We start from the raw sequence: 24,009 nt of genomic DNA on the forward strand, positions 1-24,009 counted from the left end.
TGGGCAGGGCCTACCTGCTGTCCGCTTAATCTCAGCAGGTCAAAAGGGCACAGGCCAGGTTGAGGGGCCTTTCCTGCCCCAGTGCATGAATTTCATGCACCGGGCCTCTAGTGTCTCTCTCTCGATAGATAGATAGATAGATAGATAGATAGATAGATAGATAGATTGATAGATAGATAGATATAGATATATATATATATGCCTAAGCGACCAAATGACCAGTCGACAGGTCACTATGACATGCATTGACCATCAGGGGACAGATGCTCTTGGCTATACCATTATTTCAGTCATTTGACCTCGATGTGCTTTGCTTAGTACCTAACCTGTAAAATTAGGTAATTATAGTGTCTACACAGAAGGTTGTTTGAAAACTTTGAGGAGGTAAAACCTGTAACACACTCAATTTGGAGCCTTGACACAATAGCCCTCAGTAAGTGTGCATCCTTGTGATGATGCTGAAGAGGGTGAGGAGAAGAACAGCAACAGCTTGAGTAACAAATTATTTTTACTCAAAAAGTCAACTTAAATGGTGACTTTTTTTTTTTCTTCCCCCATGTTAAGGTCTTACTTTTGAACACAATGAAGCATTGTGGAATTTCAGAACATGTGGAGAAATAACCTCTCCCCCACTGTGGGCCAAACATAGTAATGCTATGTTTATTTAACCCTCGTGTGGTTCAGAAACTTTTCCTTGTGTGTCCCTGGCCATTGGCTCCCTTTATACCTGTGCCTCACCCACCAAGTGTGCCTCGTGAATGGTGGGAGCCAGAAAGCTGCACTCTTTGTACCCCCGCTCCTTGCAGCTGGGTTGACATCCACCCAGATTCCATCTGGCAGAGGAACTACGTGGCACTGGAAAGCAGACATGGGGAGTGGTGGGCGGCAGCTGTGGTGGGGGTTCTGCTCAGGCACCTGCATTGCTGGCAACAACTGGAGCTGCTGTGGTGTGCCTGGGTGTTTCTGCTCGCCACCTAGTTCCTGACTGCAGAGGGTTCACGGTTGGCTCCCTGGCACCTGTAGAAATCCTATAAGCTATATTTTGCTCTGATATAAATCCCTGTCCTCTTAATCTCAGCAGAGTGCGTTCTATTGTCTGTAAGTAAGAACCTGACTTAGGCGGCGACTTCTCTGCCAGGTAGCTAGGCACTTGCAGAACCATGATCAACAGTGGTTCATCTTTCAGCTGTTAAATGTACTTACAGCATTTATTTTCTTTTTTCCTAAATTTGGGTTATTTTCTTTGTAGCCAAGAATATTTAACTTTTTTTTAGCAACATTTTGCTTTCATTGAACTTTATATTTTAATGAACTTTTTGCTATACCAGTGTTAAAACATAACTTTAAACATCATATAAAGAGTAATATTCTATCATAAAAGTAAAAATAGTTCGCGATTTTCATAATGGATGTTACAACCTCCTCTCATGAGGTATATGATGGAATAATATAATAATAAACACTCATTTTTAAAAAGATCTCAAGGGGCCCCTCAGTGAGCGTAAGACTCAGCAGTGAGCTATGAAAGCAAGGTGCAGGGGTGATACTTGTAAATTGGCCGTCCCTGACTCTCTTAATAACCCCAGACAGCCTGGATCATGCAGTGATACGTAATAATTGCATCACCTTTTCTCAGACAAAGAATTGTTCTTTGCTGAAAATTTACTTTTAACTAAAACTACATATGTTAGGTACACATAAATTTATAAATATTTTTAAGGCTAAACATAAATGCGTATTCCATTTCAGAGAATGAAGAATTAAGATGGCAGAGTGGAGACCTTGTTTATCTCATATCCAAGGAAATAATTCTAAAAATCTCTAAAGTATTATTCTGTACATCAAGTATGTTTTTAACCAATATTTGAATTCATGGGACTTTAATTAAATGCCAGCAGGACAGAGTGCATATTTATAAATTTAAAGGTCCAAATGATGTTTAGACGATGAAATATTAGCCTTGATGTGTATCAGTAGAGGAACTTTAGAAAGCTAACATAAATGCCTCATTTAAAAACAATTCTAAAAAAAACTATAGGATTGTACCGTGAGTAAAAATAGGTCTAATTCTGGGCCTTATTTCTAAGGGTTTTAAGAATGGGGAAATATATCTTCTAAGACTGCAGAATAGAAATTAGCTTCAAAATATATTCAACATTTGACTTTCGCAGCTGACGAGCTGAAAGGCCTGGGTGCTAGATTCAGCTCTGTCACCCACTGGCTGTGCAGACTTGCCTGACCACCAGTGAGCTGAACCTGAGGACTTCTAGGGCCCCCTCCTATTGAGCACCCTTGGATCCTCTGATTTGTTTTAGGCATTTTAGCATTAGGGTCACATTGTTCTTTATTAAATGTAGCAAAAGATTCAATAAGCTTTTCTTGTGTAATATTTTCCTCACCCAGGCTCTAAAGGTCTGTACAGTGGTATGATGCTCACAAGGTGTATATCCATCAAGGTGTGCAGAGGGCCAAGTGAGTGATACATAAGTCATAGCAATTGCACTGTGTGGAATACCTCTCTGGTTTAGGTGGTTTGAAAGCAGCTCACAGAGGAGGTGGGGTTTGAGCAGGAATTTCAAGGATGAATAGGATTTAGATGGTAGGACAAGAAGCAGGGTAGAATTTTACATATCGAAGGTACAAACCTTCTCAGCTCATGTTCAGGGAACAGTGACCATAGTGATTTTGATTTAGTAGTGCCAGATGTGTGCATGGAAATAATATGCAGATGTGAATCCGGGCAGGCATTGTACAGAGCCTGCATTCAGAGTCTTTTTCATCCAGCGGATAGTGGGAAGCTGTGGAAGGTTTTTGAGCACAACATTCAACATGACAAAAAAGCATTTCATGAGGCTGAAACTACGGTCATGAGATGGGATTATCATCAGGAGAGAATGATGACAAGCACAGAAGGGGAATTATTGTAGTAGCCCAGGGGCAAGGTAATGAGGACCTAACAAGGACTGACACATAGATGGGGCGTGTGTGTATAAGTTTATTTATCCACTAGAGGCCCGATGCACAAAATTTATGCAAAAGCAGGCCTTCCTTCCCCTGGCTGCCGGCACCAGCTTCCCTCCGGCACCCGTGACCCGGGCTTTCCTCACAGAGGGAGGCCCCACCTACCCGCCAGTCAATGGCCTGGGCTTCCCTCTTTGGGGCAATCGTGGAGCCCCCCCAATTGATCGCCTTGCTGGCTGGTGGCCTGGGCCTCCCTCTGTGGGGCAATCATGGGGTGATAGCCGGGCCCCCGACCAATCACATGGCACCCACCTTGGCTGGTGCCAGTGGGTGTCACAGCGTGGTCCCGGATGGTCATCCAGATGGTTGTTCTGCTGTTCGGCCGTTTGGTCGATTTGCATATTATGCTTTTATTACATAGGTTATGTATATGTGTATGTACATGTATGCATATGTGTTTTGTATGTGTATGAAATACTTGGGGCAGGTATAATATAATGCCAAATGGTAAGTGCCATGAGAAGGTAGAGCCTCCTGGCACTATTCCCAGTATCTCTCAAAGCACAAATTGAGTCAGGAAGACCAGAAGATGAATTGAGAAAAGAGAGGAGCTAGGTAGGATGTGACCCCTCACTTCACCATGGACATCGTAGCACAAGGGCAGGCTAAGTGGTGTGTGGAGGATATCCCAGGGATTGTCCCCACAAAGAATTCTTGCCTGTTAGGAAGTAGAAGTGTGTGGGAAAGATTCCCAGGTCGGTTTCTCTCCATTGAGAACTTATTTTCTACCCTGCTGGAATTCAACATTGATGTACAATTACAGCTATTAGTTTAATTTTTACAGCTATTAAACTAGAACTTCTGAAGGCCTCTGTTATTTTATATTTTTCTTAGCCAGTTTTGTTATTGTTGGTTTTTGAAAGTAATTTGACACTTTTCTAAAAATATAATTTGTATTAGTTTGAATTTACTTTAATGAGATTTTATTGAGTATAAAGCTTTGGTGGAGCAATAAACAAAACTTTCCATTTGACTTAGATTTGCTGGAAGAATAATATCTATAAGGATAGGTAGCATATATCAACCTTCTGGGGTATATTAAGTTAATTGATAATTCTTATGTGCTTGCAGTATGAATTCGGTGTGATGAAATGTAGAATCTGTCACATAGTGTTATGCCATCAGGTAATATACAGTGGTTTCTGTAAGGTTCCATGAGGACATACAAGTCATAGATTGGACAACGTTTTACCAAAAATAATTTATTATAACTTTGTTCAGCCATTAATGGCTATGACACTTTAGATACTGCCTCAAAATAATATATTGGCAAGTTGTTTTTTTTCTTTTACAACTCTAAAGCCAATTATTATTTTCACTGAGCTACAGATTGAGCCTATTACACCTAAGTAAGGAAAGTAGAAATATGTCGAAGGTAACAGATGGTTGAGGTTTCGGTTATGAGGTTAGCACATGGGCCGCGAACTTGTTTCCCAGCTTTAAAAGGGTAAGGTGATAGCCTGGGAGGCTGATCAGAGAGGAAGGAGACTGCCTCCGCGGCCAGAAATAGAGTTTGGTTTGATTTCCTCCCTTTTTGGAGTTAAAGGTATAAAGACTTTGTTTCAAGTAAATGCTGTCAGTGAAAAATATGAGTTATGTATATGTAGCCATAAGTGTTTAGTAAGCACATGCTACATGAAATAAAGCATAAAATGCAATATAATAGCAACTCAATATATGTGGAAAACTGGAAGATTTTTTTCTTGCTAAACTGTTACCATATGGTACAGTGTGTAATCTGGCCTGCGATTTCCAGTAGAGAAAATGTTCTTTTGCCCTGAGGTCTCTCTCTGGAAGGAGACTTACTGTGGCCTCCAGAATCGTCCTTGGTAGACTCACTGGAGTGTACCTCATCTTTTCCCAACACAGCAGGCATCCAATAAATGTGCTGATTGCCAAAAAATTTAAAAATAAAAAAGGAAGACCTTAAAACCACATGGCCTCATGGGGAAGAATGGGTGACCAAAGTAGCTGAGCTCTACCGTTCTGGTTGAGACTGGCTCCAGCTACCATCCTCAGTGCAGGCATTAACCTTCTGTGGCGGTGAGCTGGCCAGTGTTCATTATCCCAGAACAGCGATTCCCGGGACACAGGGCTTTTGCCACCTCCCCCACACCAGGAACCAGTGTCCCGAGACATTTTGGTTGTCACAAGTTGGGGAGTGAGGTAGTTGGCATCTAGTGGGTAGAGGCCAGGGATGTTGTTCAAATTCCTGTGATATGTAGGTCTAAGCAAAGAACGTAGGATCCTGAGTGTCAATATTGCTCAGGTTGAGATGTTCTAAAAGAGACACAGGGAGAAGAGGCAGGCAACAGACATTAAATGACAATCTCAGTAATAAAAGAAGTATAAAAGACTAGCTCTTTCAATTTAACCAAGGAAATTAAAGCATGCACAAATATAACCAGGGAGATTAAAGTAAGAGAGGCAAATGTTCAGGTTGAACTATAAGGCAATTGCCAATATTGAACTATTTTTCAAAAAAAGGAGGAGTGCAGTTTTGTACTGTTCAAACTTTAATAATTCTGCATGTCTATTTAAAAAATCAGTTTAAGAAGTAAAACATGGAGTGATCTGATTAGTTCAGTGTCAGTATGAAAACATCTGAGATTGGTTTTGTCTGGAAGCTCATTCTCAGTAAGTACTATAGCCTGCACCCACAGAACCCACGCTGCAAGCTGAGTGGAGGCAGGGAGGGGCTCAGGGTGGTTCTACTGCCCCCATGCACGCTGCATGAGTAGCTGAGAGAAGGAAGAATGGCTAGAGAATAGGTTGCATGATGAAGCGTTGGCACATGGGCACAGGTCATTGATTTCTTCTAATGTTTGGAGCCACGTCGGTGTGTGTGGGAGGGGGTAGACACCGACCAGGCTGTCTTACTTCCGGAGCGGGGACTATGTAAGACCCCAGCTCCCCACCAGAGACACTGTCAAACCCGTGTCCTACTCAGGCATTGAGGGTGATGGATGTGAGCCTCTCAAACTCTAAAATATCTGTCCAAGGCTATTTGACCTGGCTGTCCCACAGGTAGCCTGGGCAAGAGGGTCATCTTTAGAGCTCTGGCCTTGAGTCAGTGACCACATAGCCTTTTCTGGCTTAAGCTTCTTCGTTTCGTGAAATAAGGTCTTTGTAGCTCTCTGTGGAGCCTTGGAAAGGTGAGGACAGTTAGGCCTTCAGTAGGCGCCGGTGTGGTCACTGCAGAAGGGATTTGTTGTTTGAAATATCACTTGTTGACTTGTAAGACCATCTTTTGCCATTCTTTGAAGGTTTTAATAAAATTCACCTTTTTCTTTATGCAGAGAAGAGCTGAGAGACAGAGAGATGGCTTCTGGTAGCATTTCAAGTATTAAGTAGCACTGGGGGAGCGTGGTGCTTTACCTCCCATTTGGAAAGGAGTGATTTTGAATATAAGAGATTTGAAGTCATGGCTATGGTTTGTAATCCTTAAAGGACAAGTTTGGATACAAGGAAATAATGGCAGGCCAAGCATTTTAAATTGCAAGTTTCGTTTCTGTAAGGAAGTGCTCTCCTTGTGGGAACAAGATCACTTTGTTGTCGGTTGGTTCTTTTCAATAGATAACAGTGAGTGATAGTGTTCTAACTGCAGATTACTCAGTTACTAGTATTAGTGCTATTTACTGGAACACATTTTGGAGAGAACATTGTTTTCTATAGAAACAATAAACAACCGTTTTTCTTTTGTTCTTCACCAAAAGTATTCTTTGGTAGGTATTTGTGGGCTAGAGAAATTTTAGCAAAATAGAACCTTTTAGTAATAAGACATTAAAATAAAACACCATTTTTTTCTGTGCTGGAGTCTTACGTTGAATGTGTTCATATGATCCCTTTATCAAGAACCCGTGCCTGTGTCACCTATTTGCTCCTCTCCCCTGGGTCCCCATGGAGCCCTATGCTCGTCCCCTGGTCTCACTCTGTACATCGGTCCCCTGCTGGAAGGCAGCGGCCATGCTTTATTCTGCCTCAGACCCCTCCCAGCAGCTGACATGGTACCTTCAACCCAGTCAGCACTTGAGAACTTTGTCATCTTATTGTTAAATGTTGTTGGTTTTTTGGTATGACATTTTCAGAATGACTTGATTTCCATTTCACACTCTTTTTTAAGGAGTAGATTTTAAATCAAATTTATTTTAAATTTTACTTTTCAGTTGATCTTTACAGAATTTTAGTAAGATCGTGATTAAAAATGCTGCCATAATATAATAAATGTAATGATGTTTGATGTATAATAAAAGCAATGATGTATGAGGCTCTAAAATTTACAAAATGTTTCAGATCATTCTCCTTTGCCATGTAGGAGCACTATGAGGTCAGATGCATTTCTGTTCCCATTTTACAGATGTGAAATTGCTTGCTCAGGGGACACAGTATCTGCAAATTAGTGGGTATCTTTTAGGAGTTTTATCTCCAAATCCTTTCTCTTCCTATTGCCTCAGGCCTTCCACATCTGTCTGAAAGCAACTTTGTTTAAAGAAAAAAAGAATACTTTTTAAGTCCCCCAAATGAATTGTATTGTGTAAGTTAAAAACCAGAATGTTGAATAGGGATTCCTGGAATTTAAAGCAGTGAGCCTTGTGTCAGCCTTTGAAAGGTCGATGAATGAGTGTGGACGTCTGATTGCTTGCCTTTCCCCCTTTCCTTCCTCCTGGGTGGGGTGGTGTGCAGCGGGCTCTCCGTCAGGGGATGTGCAGACCAGGGATGTCTCCCCTGTTTCAGTGCTGCCACTGTCAGTGGTTCTGTCCTACATCAGATTGGCACGGATGGCTCCCATTGGGATTTTTTTCTCAAATTTCAGTTATTCTTAGGAGCTCTTTGTCCAAATACAACTTAAATTATGAAAAAAAAAAGTAGTTATAATTCTGTTGCCCCAGCAGACACTACAAGCCATACCTGTTGCTACTGCTCTATGTAACTCATCTAGATCTCCATGCCACATCTTGGGCTCAGGCTTTCTTTTCACCAAAGAAACAGCAGGCATTTCCCTTTTACACTCCCATCTTCTCCCCGCGATCAGGAAAACACAAGGATGTCCATTCTCACTGCTTCTGTTCAACAAATGGGGACTGGATATTCCAGCCAGGGCAGTTAGGTAAGAAAATTACATAAAATGCATTCACACTGGAAATAAAAAAGAAAAACTATCAATATTCAAATATGGCATGATTTTGAATATAGAAAACCCCAAGGAATACACATACATACACAAATAGAATGAATAAATGAATTCAGCAAGATTGCAGGATAAAAGATCTATATACAAAAATCAACCAAATTTCTGTACACTACAGTGAAAAACTTTAAAATTAGAAAAAGTCCCATTTACCGTAGCTTCAAAAAGAAAAGTATTTTGGGAATATAGCTAAAGAAGTGTAAGATATATATACTGAATATATTAGTATTCACTAAAAAAATGTTTCTATAAAAAATTAAAGCGGACTCAATAAATGGAAATATAGCTCATATTCTTGTATTGGGATACTTTACATTCTTAAGATGGCAATAATTGCTAAATTAATCTACAAAATCAACAATCACTATCAAAATCCCATGGCCTTTCTTGCAGAAATGAAAAAGCTGATTCTAAAATTCATGTGCAATTTCAAGAGACCGTGAAAGACCAAAACAATCTTGAAAAAGAATAAAGTAGAGGACTCAAAGTTTCCTACTTGAAACTTCAGTTATAGTAATCAAAACAGTACATTACTGGTGAAAGGTTAGACATATAGAGATCAGTGGAGTCCAGAAATAAACCCATGCATCTATGTTCAACTGATTTTCAACAAGGTTACCAAGACACTCAGTGAGGAAAGAATAGTCTCTTTAGCAAGTGGTGCCATGATAAGTGGGTATCCAACTGCAAAAGAATGAAGTTGGATTCCTACCTCACACCATATACAAAAGTTAACTCAAAATGGATCAAAAACCTAACAACAAAAACTGTATAACTTATTAAAAAAAAGAAGTAAATTGTTGTGATCTTGAGTTTTGCAATGGATTCTTAGATATGACACTGAAAGCATAAGCAACAAAGAAAAAAAATAGATAAATTATACTTCATTAAAATTAAAATCTTTTGTACATCAGAGGACACTATCTAGCAAGTGAAAAGACAACCCACAAAATAGAGAAGACTTTTGCAAGTCATATCTGATAAGGGTCTTGGATCAAGAATATATAAAAAAGTCTTACAACTCAACAAAAACACAAACAGCTCAATTTTAAAATGGGCTAAGGACTTTGACTTCAGAGAACTCAGACATTATCTCCAAAGAAGATATAATATAGACCAATAAGGACATGAAACGATTTTACATAATAACTTACCAGGAAAATGCAAATCAAAGCCACAGTGAGATACCACTTTTCACTCACTAGGATGGCTATTATATTTTCTTTTAAAAATGATGAAAAATAACAAATGATGAGGAAGTGGAGAAATTGGAACCTCTCAGACATTGCTGGTAAGAATATTAAATGGTGCAGCTGCTGTAGAAAGTTTGGCAGTTCCTTACCATATTAACCAGAAATTTTGCTCCTAGGTATATATTCAAAAGAATTGACAGCAGGTATTCAAACAAAAACCTGTACAAAGATTTTCCTAACAGCACTATTCACAGTCACCAAACAGTGGAAACAACCTAAATGTCCACCAATTGATAAAAGGGTCCATAAAATGTGGTCTCTCTATGCCAGTGGTTCTCAATCTGTGAGTCACGACCCCTTTGGGGGTCGAATGACCCTTTCACAGGGGTCGCCTAAGACCATCGGAAAACACATATATAATTACATATTGTTTTGTGATTAATCACTATGCTTTAATTTGTTCAATTTGTAACCATGAAATTGGGGGAACTGTATTAAAGGGTTGCGGCATTAGAAAGGTTGGAATCCACTGGTCTATGTAAGGGAATCTTATCTATATATATAAAGAGTCAGGGGCCATCACAACCGAACGGATGACCAAACAGACTGAGTGGGGCGTTAAGGCTGGCAGGGGGATTAGTGAGGGACGACCAAATGACTGAGCAGCAGGCTGTGTGGGGCGACCAGGCCTACAGGGGGTGCAGTGAGGGACAACCAAACGACTGAGTAGCAGGCTGCGTGGGGTGAGCAGGCCGGCAGAGGAATAGTGACGGGTGACCAAACGACTGAACAGCAGGCTGCATAGGGCGACCAGGCCAGCAGGGGGGTTAGTGAGGGATGACCAAACGACTAAATGCAGGCTGTGTAAGGCAACTAGGCTGGCAGGGGCGGCAGTGAGGGGTGACCAGGCCGGCACAGGGGGGCAGTGAGGGGCAACCAGGCTGGCAGGGGGGTTAGTGAGGGATGACCAAATGACTGAACAGCAGGCTGTATGGGGCAATCAGGCCGTCAGGGGCGGCAGTGAGGGGTGACCAGGCTATCAGAGGGGGGCAGTAAAGGGTGACCAGGCTGGCAGGGGGTGCAGTTGGCGGCAACTAGGCCGGCAGAGGTGGGCAATGAGGGGCGACCAGGCCGGTGGAGGGGGGGTCAGTTGGAGGCAACCAGGCCAGCAGAGGGGGGTAGTGAGGGGCGACCAGGCTGGCAGGGGGCAGTTGGGGGCGACCAGGCTGGCGGGGTGGGGGGCATTTGGGGGCGACCTTGCTGGCGGGGTGGGGGGGCAGTTGGGGGCGACCTGGCCGACAGGCAGAGGCAGTTAGGGGTGATCAGGCTGGCAGGGGGGCCAGTAGGGGCAATCAGGCAGGCAGACAGGCAAGCAGTTGGGAGCCAGCAGTCCTGGATTGTGAGAGGGATGTCGAACTGGGATTGGGCCTAAACCGGCAGTCAGACATTCCCCGAGGGGTCCCAGATTGGAGAGGGTGCAGGCTGGGCTGAGGGGACCCCCCCCCTCCCATGCATGAATTTCGTGCACCGGGTCTCTAGTTTGGTCATAAAAAGGAATAAAGTATCGCCATATGCTGCACCATCTTGAAAACATCCAAGCAAAATAAGAGATTAAAAAAAAATACAACAAAAACAGCCGACTACATACGACCCATATTCTGAAATGTCCTTGGTAGTAATATCAATAGAGACAAAGTAGATTAGGTTGTCTGGTGGAGGGGGAATGGAGAATGCCTGCTAATGGGTAGAGGATTTCAATTTGAGGTAATGAAATATTCTCAAATTAAATAGTGATAATACATGAATTTTATTATATGAAAATTATATCTCAATGAAGCTCTTACAAAAGAAAAAGAGCAGTTAAGATAACCGGGTATAAAATAAAATACGTACAGTTATTGTAAAATCCATTAATCAATCTTCTGTTTTTCCTGGAAAAGTGTTCATCACTATAAAGGCTAGCAAGATAGCAGAGTCTTTCTTTGCAGATGTGGGATTAAGTGTAGAGCAATCATAAAAAGTACTCAAGGCTCTCCTCTAGGGCTTGAGGGTCGCAGAGACTTTCTTTTCCATCTGCCTGGTTGTCCCCTCTCTCCTGAAAAGTCCTGATGCTATACAAATGGTCAGAGCAGCTCCTGTGGCCATCAGAAGTCTGTTTATGCATGTCACTCCCTCTCTACTTTGCATGCTACTGTCAAGGTCTTCTCCATAGCATTTTTTGTGGTGAGAAGCACGAGGCAATTTTGTTTCTACAGCCACAGAACTAATTATTCTATCTTGTCATATTTCTCATGGACTTGATAACATAGTTATACCAAGAGAAGTCACATTTGTGTAACAGTTATAAAAATATCTGCTTTTTCTCCAAAAAATTACACAAAGATAATGTCAAGAACATAGTACATATTTCTCGGATTGGATCTTGAGAGTAATTTTTAGCTTTGTCCTGCTGCATTTTTATTTCCATGGACTTTTCTGTAAGTGCAATGCGTGGGGCATGATCTGCTTTTTTAAAAAGGCCATATTATAAAGGCTTTATTTTTGTCAATGAAAAATGCTACCTGAACCAAAGTACAGCATGAAGAGGCCAGGTAGCCTCCTGTGGTATGTAGAGGATGCCTGTGATGGAGCAGACTCACCAGCAGAAGCAGGAGCACCAGGCTGTGGGACTTTGAGGGCTCTTCAGATCAGTTCTTCTGGTAACTAAAACCTTTTGGCCACTCAGCATTTCTGAGCTTTGCCAATAGGATGATAACTGAGACAGTAAAACCTCGATAGGATGAACTAATTCAGGTGAGGGAGTATCTATTAAAGCCCAAAGTCTGTCACATAAAAAGTAGGTTTTCCAAATGCTTATGTTAAAAAATTGACAAATTAGTTTGTTTACCTGTTTTTACTTATGTAGACACTAGAGGCCTGGTGCACGAAATTCATGCATGGGGGAGGGGTGTCCCTCAACCTGGCCTGTACCCTCTCACAATCTGGGACCCCTCAGATAGGGTCCCTAGGCCTGGCTGGCAATCAGGACCTATTGGGGCTTTCCTTCCCCCAGCTGCCGGCAGCTGGCCCCACCCCCGCTGCTGGCACTGCTTGCCATCTGTGCAGTACTGCCCCCCAACCCCCACCACCAGTCACTTCCCTTTGCAGGCGGCAGGCATGGGGTGCGATCGATTGGCTGGCCTGGGCCTCCCTCTGCGGGGCAATTGCTGGCCAGCCCTGCACACCCACTACAGTGTCGCTGGTTGGTGGCCTGGGCCTCCCTCTGTGGGACGATCAATCATGGGGCTCCACGATCAATCACTTAGCAGAGGGAGGCCCCACCCACCCGGCTGGGGCTCTGCAATCTATCACCAAGCAGAGGGTGTCCTGGGCCTCCCTCTTTGGGGCGATTGATTACAGAGCCCTCCCCCCCCCCCCCCGCCCCGATTGCCTCGCAGAGGGTGGCCTGGGCCTCCCTCTGCAGGGTGATCGTGGGGCGATGGTGGGGCTCCCTGACCAATTACATCACACCCACCTTGGCTGACCTGGTGCCAGTGCGTGTAAGGTCATCTAGACCAGCGGTTCTCAACCTGTGGGTCGCGAACAATGAAAATACATCCTGCATATCAGATGTTTACATTACGATTTATAACAGTAGCAAAATTACAGTTATAAAGTAGCAACAAAAATAATTTTATCGTTGGGGGTCACCACAACATGAGGAACTGTATTAAAGGGTCATGGCATTAGGAAGGTTGAGAACCACTGGTCTAGATGGTCGTTCTGCTGTTCAGTCATTCAAGTTGCATATTACGCTTTTATTATTATGAACTAGTGGCTCAGTGCACGAATTTGTGCACATTGAAAGGGAATGAATTAGAAGAAATATTTTAATGTCACTATTCACCCTTTCTCTATAATAGAAGTGTCAGAGATTAAAGAAAATTAGTAAAGTGTATGTGAAAATAATATATAAATTTATTAATAAACAATAACAACATGATATAAAACAACAAAAACAACAATATAAAAACAACATTGATATAAGCAATGACTGATAAATTGATTAAACTTGTTCTAATATCTCCCTGAACACCACATTAAGAGTAAAAACACTTTCAGAGTGCTTGACTAATTGCCCTTGTGATGAGGTATTTACAACTTTAACGTCACAACACATTCTTTGAACTTGAGAGAATGCAACATGTAACTGACCATGTCCAAAAACGGGTTCAGGTAGGAATATTTCTACTCTGTTTAGAGTTTGTCCTTGTGATCTATTAATAGTCATCGCAAATGCTGGCATCACAGGAAACTGTCATGAATTAATTGAAATGGGAGGGCATTGTCAGACGGGGTCAAATCAATTCTTGGAATCAGAACAACCTCTCCTTCCACAGATCCTGTTAATACTTCAACTTCGATTATGTTAGGTCTCAATCTTTTGATAATAAATCTAGTACCATTACAAAGACCCCAGTTACTATTAAGATTTCTCAGTAGCATGATGATTGTACCTACTTTCAATTTTAATTTATGACACAGCATTCCCAAAGGAGTAATACTATTAAGAAATTCAATGGGAAAATTTTCCTTTTTGGCATCATCAGTTGAATCGATGGAATCATCACACAAATAGGTGTGAAAATCTCCATCGAGTATATTCAAAATTTTTTCATTTAATTTATTAACGTGCTCATTTTTTTGGACAAAGAATCGCATGTTTAAATATATTTTTAATATTATCTATAGATATACTATTTCCAAAGGTAGCTTTAATAATAGATCTGTTACAAATCATTTCACAGGGAATTTCAATAATATCCATTCCTAAATGAAAACTATCAAGTTTGCCATCTCCAAGTTTTACTAATCATTCGCTATAAGCAGAATCCTCTGATCTCATATTTGTTTTAAGAGACAACTTTCTGAAACATCCCCAAACACTACAGTACTTTAAACTCGTTTGTACTATGGCCAGTCGCATAGCATGTGGCACAACACTGAGACATTGTCGAAAATCCCTTCTGAGGAGAACTTTCCCACCAAATGCAACATTCAAATTCATAATTTCTCTTAGCAATCTATCTATGGCGTTTATAGCATGACTGGATGCCATGGTGCAGTCATCAATAATAAGTTAGGCCTTTTTAATGGTTTAAGCAACTTCACTCTTTATATCAAGTCTAGAAATTGAAGTTTCATTTAATGGAATTGATAATTTATATTGAGAATGAAAGATTCTTCCACCAAGAAGTAAATTTGCAGCAATTCCTGTAGATGCTGTGTGTAAAACAGTACCACCACGACCTCTAATATAATGTATTAAAACTTTATAAATATATGTTTTTCCACTTCCGCCTGGGCTATCCAAGAAAAAGCATTTGTTGTGTACAGTTTGATCTTTGATGGCGGAAGTTATAGTGTGAAAGAGTGCCAACTGTTCATCGTTCAGAGAATTTATCAAAACTTCTGCCTGTTGTCACTCATACGATTCATCACATGTAGTTGCATTCATTAATAAAGGATAGTCTGGAAGTTTGAAATGCTAACATTTCATTCCATGCAATGTGAATACTTATTGAATTTCGTTAAGGGCATGCATTTCAGTTCATACAGACACCTTCTCTTCAGTGTAATTTCCAATAAACTTCAATAAAATGAGATTTATTCTCATCCCGTAATTTTTCTGCATCAAAAGGACATCCAAACATGCATATATATGCAAAAAGTTGACATAGTTATTTGGGCATATTAAGGATGATGGCATCATCAATCATATCTTTCCAGATAGTGTCAATGATTAATAATCCTCTGTGTTTAGCAGCTTCACAAAATGTATCATAAACGACACCTCCTACAGTTCACAGATCAGCAAAACTTCCCGCACCTTTTACATGCAGAAGCAATAGTCTAAGGTAATATCATTCTGGTTCTCTAATGCTCACAGTGAACGGTCTTCCTAACACTTTATTCCCGTCCTTTTGGCGTTTTCTACACGAAGAATTAGTAAACACAGAATGTTGTGGAATCTCCCAATAATAATTATGCACATTGGAATCTTCTCTATTCAATAAAAACCAAGCCATCAAAGTCGTTATGCCTTTTAGCCCTATCTATAACTTCAGCAAAATCATCGGTATGAAAATACAAATTCCGATCATTTGACAACTGAATAGCTAATCTTGTGATTGTATGAGATTGGTCAGGGTCCGGGGTGCAGGTGACCAGGATTCGAGGCTGTCATGGCGCAGACAGCAAGCTGACCAACGCCAATTCTGGAGGAATGGGGCTCCCGCCTCCCTGCTGCCAGAGTCCGGGGTGCACGTGAACGGGATTCGGGGCTGTCAGGGCGCCAACAGCAAAGTCTGGGTCAGTGTTCATCATAGCTACCGGCTGGTCGTCTGGTCGTTGTTCGTTCTGGTCGTTATGCTGTAACGGTCGCTGGGCTTTTATTATATAGGATGTTTGTGTAATTAAAATTATGTAGGAAAAGTTTAATTGCACAGGAAAGTTTTCTATATGTACTACTATAATTTTAAACTTCTACTGAGTAGGTCTAGTAATGCGTGCATTCACCAGTCACCAGCAGTAAAGAAATGCACATGGCTGGGCGTGGCTTAGCACACGTGGGAACATCAGCCAGCAGGCGCAGGCGTTAAAATTGCTGCTGAAAGTCACACCACTCGACAACAGAACCAATTACCTCAAGCCATACTGTGTGATCATGTGTTAATCACTCCCCAAACATTGTTCACTAACAGTGACTCTTGGATTTAAGTATGTATAATTACAACTATAATTAGTTGTAGATTTGTAATATTTATTCATGTCGGTGGAATTACTACAGTGTTTTTTCCAACATATGGCCTAGTTGCTAAAATTTGTTAAAAATGACAGTGAGTCAATAACAAAAAGTAACCTGTTAATTTAATTATAAGCAAATCTTGATTAAAGGTATTTTAAAATTAGCAGGGTGTTAATTTTCAGTTACGAGATGCAGATCGGAAATTTTGTCCATTAAATCTGAAGTCCATTAAATTGAGGTCTGCAAAATCAAGGGTTTACTATAGTATTTAGAAAACTGCAAGATTGTGGCTATTACTGAATTGTTAAAGGAAGTTTAAATTATATTCAGGTTTAGTGCTAAAAATATCCCTTTGCATTCAAATTTTGTGATAATTAGCAATTGCACTTGGATGTGGTATGAGTCATACTTTTTTTAATTAATCAGATGAATAGGATAAGCAGATCTGAACATTACCCATTTTACCAAACAAGAGCTTCCTATAAAACATCCTATAGTAAAGACAGGTATCTTCTCTGAAAAATAACGAAGTCATTTATTGTGTAGCATTTTGGTTTTCTTAAAGTAGACAGTTAAAGGAGGAATTCAGTGATTTTGCATACATAGGTTTTATTTCTTAACTGTTCTGCTTGGCCTTTGGAAGGTCCGAGTGACTTTAGGTGGAATAACCGGATCTGTTTGCTCCCGAGGATCAGGCGAGTTCGCCAAGGAGAGGCAGGGAGACAGATGGCTGGCTATTATGTTACAGCCATCATCTGCTGGGCCCTGAGCAAATATTAAGTGAATAATATATATGTAATTGGTGTGAAAGTACAGTTGCAATATTTCTAATTCTGTTTGAAGGATAGCAACTTCTTGAACATTTGTATTTTGTAGAATATATTGAAATGTCTTTGTTTACAGGGTTAATCCATTTTAAACTATTTTAAAGTGAACATTTTTCCCTCATTTTTGACACCACTGTGCAATATTTTGAATTGAAATGGCCTGTAATGGCCCCTTTCTCCCCATAACAACACGAGCACTAAATTATAGCTGTGCAATTATGTAAACAATGGAAATGCTTCCAGAATGAATCCTTCCTTTTAAATTTTCATTTTGTGTAATTGTTGGAAGGTTGGAACCATAATAAACAAAATTATTTTACACATTTGTCGTTCTAAAGGTCAATTATAAGAGAACTAAAGAAACTACACTATGCAAAATGAATAAACCAATTTCTGTTGCCATCACCATATGTTTTTTTCTTATCACTTACGGTTTTTCCAGTTACTGTGTACATAGCATTCAATTAAAGCGATTCATTTACCGGGCTGAATGTGGTTTGTGTTTATAGAACTGTGCTTTGGAGGAGAGGAAACAACACGCCTCTGTTTGAATTACCTGATTTTTTGTAAGATCGGTGATAAGAGACAGATGTTCTCACCAGTTACTTTCTCATAAACCTGAATGTTTTGATAAACTGCAAATTCACAATTACCATCTTACAGTCTGGTTTTCACATTCGGTGTAGCATGAGTGTGGACTTTCAACCAAAAACAAGAGAAAAATACCAGTTTTGTGGTCTGTTCACTATACTGCAACATTTTGAAGAATGAATTTTATTTCCCTTTAAGAGTTTTGTTTATGTTTTAAACTGGTCAATTTTCAAGAGTGAACAATTTCTGTTTTAAAGTAAATTTTTCATTGAACTTATTGTTTAGCTTATTGTTTTTAGTCTGCGTAGAGTGTGAAAAAGAAACTAATTTTTACTACTAGATTAATTTGTTTGGGATAAATTCTTGAAATCCTTAAAAAAATGGAGCCTAGAAAATCTAAAAACATCAGTTCCCTGTTTTTATTTCACCTATACACTCTGGCTAATTGTTGTAATGCTTTGCTAAGGATGTTATTTAAGGTATTAATTTCTAGAGTTTTTCAATTTCTGGGATAGTGTAATTTAAGAAACTTATATGTGCCACCTTTTGAAATGTTGTAAAATCTTCTCTCTGAATTATCAGCAAAACAATAGTTCACGTAATTCTACAAAGTGACTTCTAGAAAGTGAAATCTTTCATAGTCCTTCCATTTGTGACAAAAAAATTTTTCACTTGTCACTCTACTTCTGTATGGCCCTTTTCATTTTGCAGAGGACGGTGTTCATATCTAGTGTACCATTAGACACAGCTCTCTAAAGGGAAATCATCCCATTTTATGGAAGAGAAACATGAAGCTCTAGGCATGCTCTGCCATGATCACATAGTCTAGTGGCCCCAGTTCTAGCGGGCCATTTCCCACTGGTGGTCACAATGAAGGTAGCACTAGAGCATCAAATTGCATGGTGGGAATAATGGCCCCTTTCCAGTCCTTGGGACTCGCCTTGGTAGTACGTCTGGAGTAGGTACAGAACTTCTCTCCTAGCCTTCTAGGATGCAAACCAACTTTTTAACAAGGAGAGCCTCCGTCAGACAGCGACAGTTAGCAAAAATTCAGTAGTCTTGGTTTGCTGTTATTGTATTGATCTAAGGTTTATTTTCTGTTTATGAGACAACTTACTAGTTTTCCAGAATAATCTTATTTAAGTTCAAAAAAGTATGTTACTTTGAAAAACAGATAAATAATATTCACTTTGGATGTGGACATGTCAATAGCATGAGGTTGTACATGAGTAATTGACATTTGGGAAGCTGTGAAGAAAGATTCAGAGTGTCGAGATTTTTTTATTTTCCCAAAGATCCCCGTTATAGCCATGAAAGTGAAAGAGGATGCTACTGGAAATGAGGGGAGTATTTTGTGGATGACCCTTTACTGGGAAAACACAGCTGCTCTCTTTTGAGTACCATACAGTTATTCCTAATTTTAAAATGTCTTCACGAAGAGAAAATCTTTGGGTTGTTCTATTTCAGTTTGCACAAGCAAAATTATCCAGTAGATGGCCATAATTTGGCTGACTGGCCATATATTCCCCTCTTTAACCTGCACATTAACCTACTCCAGTGCCATCTTTAGCTGGCCAGGGCAGCACAGGCTCTTGCTTCTCATTGGGGCTCCGTCTTATGTGGGTGGCAGGGCAGGGTAGGCTAGCCATCTGTTATTTTGCACTCTCTTTCCAATCTTCTTGCCCATAGAAACAGGTTCCGTTGATGTGACTGGCCACGGTCCAGAGGTAGGGGGGCCGTGCGACTTTACCTCGGCTACACACATTTCTGCTGTCTTTAGCATCAATGCCAACGTAGTGATTTTTTGTGAATGCCCCATTTACAGGTCATTGCTTTACACATATGAATCTCTTGAAGCAAAATGGATTTCATTTACAAACTTCAGCTTTAGCTTATTAAAGGATTTAGTTCATAATTACCATAAACTTATCCCAGAAAAGCATTTTATAATTAAAATTCTGAATTCCACTTGTGAAAATGGTTTATTCAAGTGTGGGCTAAATATTTTAAAAATCTATAGTGTTCAAGGCTTAGTTCTTCATCTCAACAGATGGAATTAACACTATAAACATAACAAAGTTAACATCATGGTTGTTTGCATTATTAATCTTCAAATGCATGGCATTCTGCTACCTTGCTAGCCAGGTTTGCACGAATCCTTTCATTGCAGCATATGTCAACAGAAATGTGCTCCCATCTGCTGCTGGATAGCTTGATGCCTGATATTCCGAGACAAGGGCCGCACAATGCGTACCTCTGTGAGTAATTACAGGTGTGTGGTGAGGAGCCCAGGGCATTAATCAGAGGCTTAATTATGAAAAAGGTGGATCTTTTGTTCCACTCTTGGAGCATGAGTTTACCACACACTTTCTAAACTGCAGCATCCATCTGCTCAGTCCCTTAGAATGTTTGTCTTGGCTGATACGGAAGCTAAAGTGTATCAAAGGACGTGATTAACGCAGGTTTAAACATTAACTTGCAAGCAGTGTGGTTCAGGTTTTTCCTTCCTTCCTTCCTTTTATCTGTCTGCCCATCTATTTATCTATCTACCTATTTATGTTTAGCATAGGAAAAAGCTTGCTGAAATTCTAAAACTTTAGTACTTGCTGAACTCTTTATCATACATATATATATATATATATATATATATATATATATATGAGCTCTAATAGAATAAGCATTGTACAGTAATTTTAAAGATAGAATATAAAAACAGCACAATTTTTAGAAACTTAATGAGTCCATTGTGCAAGGAAAAAATTAGTCTTAAATGTAAACACAAAAACTCTTTTTAGATAAGACGTTGTTAAGTGAGGTTATTTTTATTACAAAGGACTATTTTAAAATACGGCATGTTGCTACTCCCTTGCTCTAATTTAATCAAATGAAATTTGGGTTATTTTGAAGGGTTTTTGAAATAGCCACACTAAAATCTGAGAAAAGAAACCAGATGTTTAAAAATTTTGCTTCTTGCTTTTTGAGACTAACTATAGGTTGTATAACTACAAGTAACATAACTATAGTACTTTCGCATGTTTGATTAATGTGCATTGCCTAGAACTGCATAAAAAAAGTTTTTGGTTTTCTTACTAAGCTCCCTTTGCATACACACACTCACACAGATGGTTTCATAGCTGTGGCCTGACCATGGGTGGCATTAATGTTGTCCAGTGGCGTCCTGTTCTGGTCTGCCATGGGCCAGCCAGCCACCCACCAGGGAGAGGCTGTGGCAGACACAGGAGCACCAGGTGTCCAGGCGGTTGGTGGCCTGCATGCTGTGAAGAGGCTACTGCTGCACGTTGCACTGTACTTTGCAATCACACTTACACTCAGAGCCACACCAACTTCCTGCCCTTGGAGTGTGATCATAGCGTTCTCATGGCTCATGAAATTGTTTAATGTGGAACCACCCGACGAATGAATAAAAATTTCCATCTCTTTGTCTGCTTTAAGATTTTTTAATGTAACAATATGCTGAACTTTTGAAAATCAAAGAATATGGAAAGGGATATATAAACAGAGGTCTTATTTGTATATTTACCTCAGCGCTCCTTTAGCTTGTCCAAGGAGCTCACCTGTAGGTGGAAGACATAAGTGTCTAGTCCCAACGCCACAATTCAGATTTTGGGCAAGTCGTCTTACAGTGTCTCGATTCTCTTACTTGTAAAATGGTACAATAGCTCTTGGACGAACTCATCTCCGAGTACCCATTTCACTGAGACATTTCTATGATCTGCGCCCTCGTAGGTTACCACGCAGGGTCATGTGCAGACATATGCCTCCTTTGGAATTTTGTTCTTGAAAATGACCGTTGTGTTTTCTCCCCTTTCCTTTTAGGATATCTTAAATACCATTATAAGGCACTGTCCGCCCCGCTTTTTCTCCCTGGGTTTGCCTGGCTTCTCAATGCTGGTGGGGGACTTCATCACGGCTGCTGCCAGGGTCCTCGGGACAGACATGCTGGCGGTGAGTATGACAATGCTCAGCATTCACGCTCCCAGGAGGCTTCACAGTCGCTAACAAGGTTCAGATTTCTCCACTCTTAACAGGTGTTGACTCATTAGTGCAATGTGAAACTGGGCTCTCGGGTAGATGCCCTGGCAGCTGATGTGTGAAATTGTAGGATAAGATGACACACTGCTATTGGAAAGGCGTTTCATCAAAAGGCCAGAGTGTGAAAAATCATCCTCACTAATATTTTCAGCACATTCACACAGTCAGAAGCAGGACTTGTCTCTTAGAATCTTACTAGCATTTGCTAGTAAATGGCACAGGCATAGATGTCTATAATAAAGAGAGAATTTTAAGTTTCTATTATCAGTAATGTTTGTTTTTCATTATTTTCTTGGTTATTAGAAGTCTAGTAAGAACTGTCTTCTTAAAATGTTAGAGCATAAAGAGATGTCCATAATGAAGATAGAATTTTGAGGGCACATTGTTATTTTCTTTGTTAATCCTCACGCAAAGGGATTTCTTCCATTGATTGTTAGAAAGAGTGGAAGGGAGGAAGGGAGAGGGAGAAAAAGAAAGAGAGAGAAACATCGATGTGAGAGAGACACAGCGATTGGCTGCCTCCCACACATGCCCCAACCGGGGATGCAATCTGCAACCCAGGTACATGCCCTTGACCAGGAATCGAACCCACAACCCTTCGGGGCATTGGCCGATGCTTCAACCGCTGAGCAGCACTGGCCAGGGCGAGTTACATTATTAATAAAGTTTTTCTCATTATTGTATGAGTTGTTAGAAGTTTAGTATAAAATGTTTTTAAATGTTAGAACACTAACATTTTAACTAGAAAATGAATATATATTTTCTTATTAATGTGCAGAATTCCTGTACTAAAAAATTAGAAGAAAGTAGACTGACTAAATGGGAATTCAGAGCTACAAAAAAAGAATTTATTTATAATCTCCACATGTACCTCACCTACTAAGGCAGTGTCTCAGTGTCTTTTGAGAGAACAGTCTTATATATTTAAATTTGAAGGGCTTCTCACATTTGTGCTCAGTATAACTGTTACTTTTTCAGATTCATTTTTTCCTCTTCAAATGGTATAAATAAAATTAGCTTTACTGGTCTACCATGGTCCACCCTTGCTTGCTTGAGCTCACCCTGCTGCTGCTGTTCTCGTCGGGTCTCCCATTAGTCTACTGCTGTCTCCTCAGCCACCTGCCATAGTCTCCCAGGCTGCAGTGGGAGCTGTTGCCTGAGTGCTTTTCATCTGAGATGTTCAAGGCACTTTGTAGAACTTCTGCCACACAGGCCTGGCACCACATTAGAAAGCAATGCCTGCCATCCGGAAGAAATTTGTGATGGTTGGTGATGGAGCCTGTGGCTAGACTTGCTTCTCATCATTTTCGCAAGGCCCAGTTAGTTCCCAGAGGTGTGTATGTACGGTGTTTGAGAACTATGTGGCCGATGTTGAAGTGGATGGAAAGCAAGTAGAGTTGGCTTTGTGGGACACAGCTGGGCAGGAAGATTATGATTGCTTGAGGCCCCTCTCCTTCCTGGACACCGATGTTATACTGATGTGTTTCTCCATTGATAATCCTGATAGTTTAGAGAAAATCCCACAAAAATGAACTCCGAAAGTCAAGCATTTCTGTCCCAACCTGCCCATCATCCTGTTTGGAAACAAGAAGGTTCTTTGGAATGATGAGCACTCAGGGCAGGAACTAGCCAGATGAAGCAGGAGCCGGAAAACCTGGAAGAAGGCAGAGATATGGCACACAGCATTGGCGCTTTTAAGTACATGGAATGTTCAGCAAAGACCGAAGATGAGTGAGGGAAGTTTTGGAAATGGCCACGGAAGCTGCTCTGCAAACCAGACATGAGAAGAAAAAATCTGGGTGCCTTGTCTTGTGAAACCCTGCTGCAAGCACAACTCTCATGCGGTTCAACTGGAAGTGCACAGGCCAAGCCGAGGGACCCCACCAGTACACAGTCATGGCCGGGGAGTGACGCGAGAGGTTGGCCAGCTGGGGAGGGACAGTAGGAGGACTCCAGGGCATGTTCAGCCTGTCTCGCTCAGTCATGATTGGCTGGACCCCAACAGTAAGCTAACCTACCAGTCGGAGCGTCTCCCCCCTGGTGGTCAGTGCACGTCATAGCGACTGGACAACTGCCCCCTGGTAGTCAGTGCACATCATAGCAAGCAGTTGAGCGGCCTTAGTATACATTAGCATATTATGCTTTGATTGGTTGAAGGGACGACCGGACACAGCATATTAGGCTTTTATTATATAGGATAATTTACCTAAGATTACAAATCAGAAATCATCTTGCTACCAGTATTTAGAAGCCAACCATGATTATTAATAATGTCCAACCCACCTGACCACCAGGTCCTCTGACACTCCTCTCACAGCTCTCCTTGGCACTCTCACCTGACACACCAGA

General features: G+C 40.8%; 1 protein-coding gene and 1 pseudogene across 4 annotated transcripts in view; both read left to right on the forward strand.

Annotated features, from left to right (window-relative positions):
• The window catches only part of RALGAPA2 (Ral GTPase activating protein catalytic subunit alpha 2), a 300,833-nt gene that overhangs the window by 148,172 nt on the left and 128,652 nt on the right, over positions 1-24,009 (forward strand). For all 3 annotated transcript variants that reach the window (XM_081097210.1, XM_081097209.1, XM_081097211.1), the window contains one exon: positions 21,445-21,573. In XM_081097210.1, coding sequence (XP_080953336.1) covers positions 21,445-21,573 — 129 coding nt within the window. The remainder of the gene's footprint in view (positions 1-21,444; positions 21,574-24,009) is intronic.
• Positions 22,896-23,475, forward strand: LOC308523353 (transforming protein RhoA-like; annotated as a pseudogene). Its single transcript has one exon. The product of its transcript is annotated as a transforming protein RhoA-like (transcript).

The sequence above is a fragment of the Myotis nattereri genome (assembly GCF_964212035.1).
Source record: "Myotis nattereri genome assembly, chromosome: 8".
Taxonomy (NCBI): domain Eukaryota; kingdom Metazoa; phylum Chordata; class Mammalia; order Chiroptera; family Vespertilionidae; genus Myotis; species Myotis nattereri.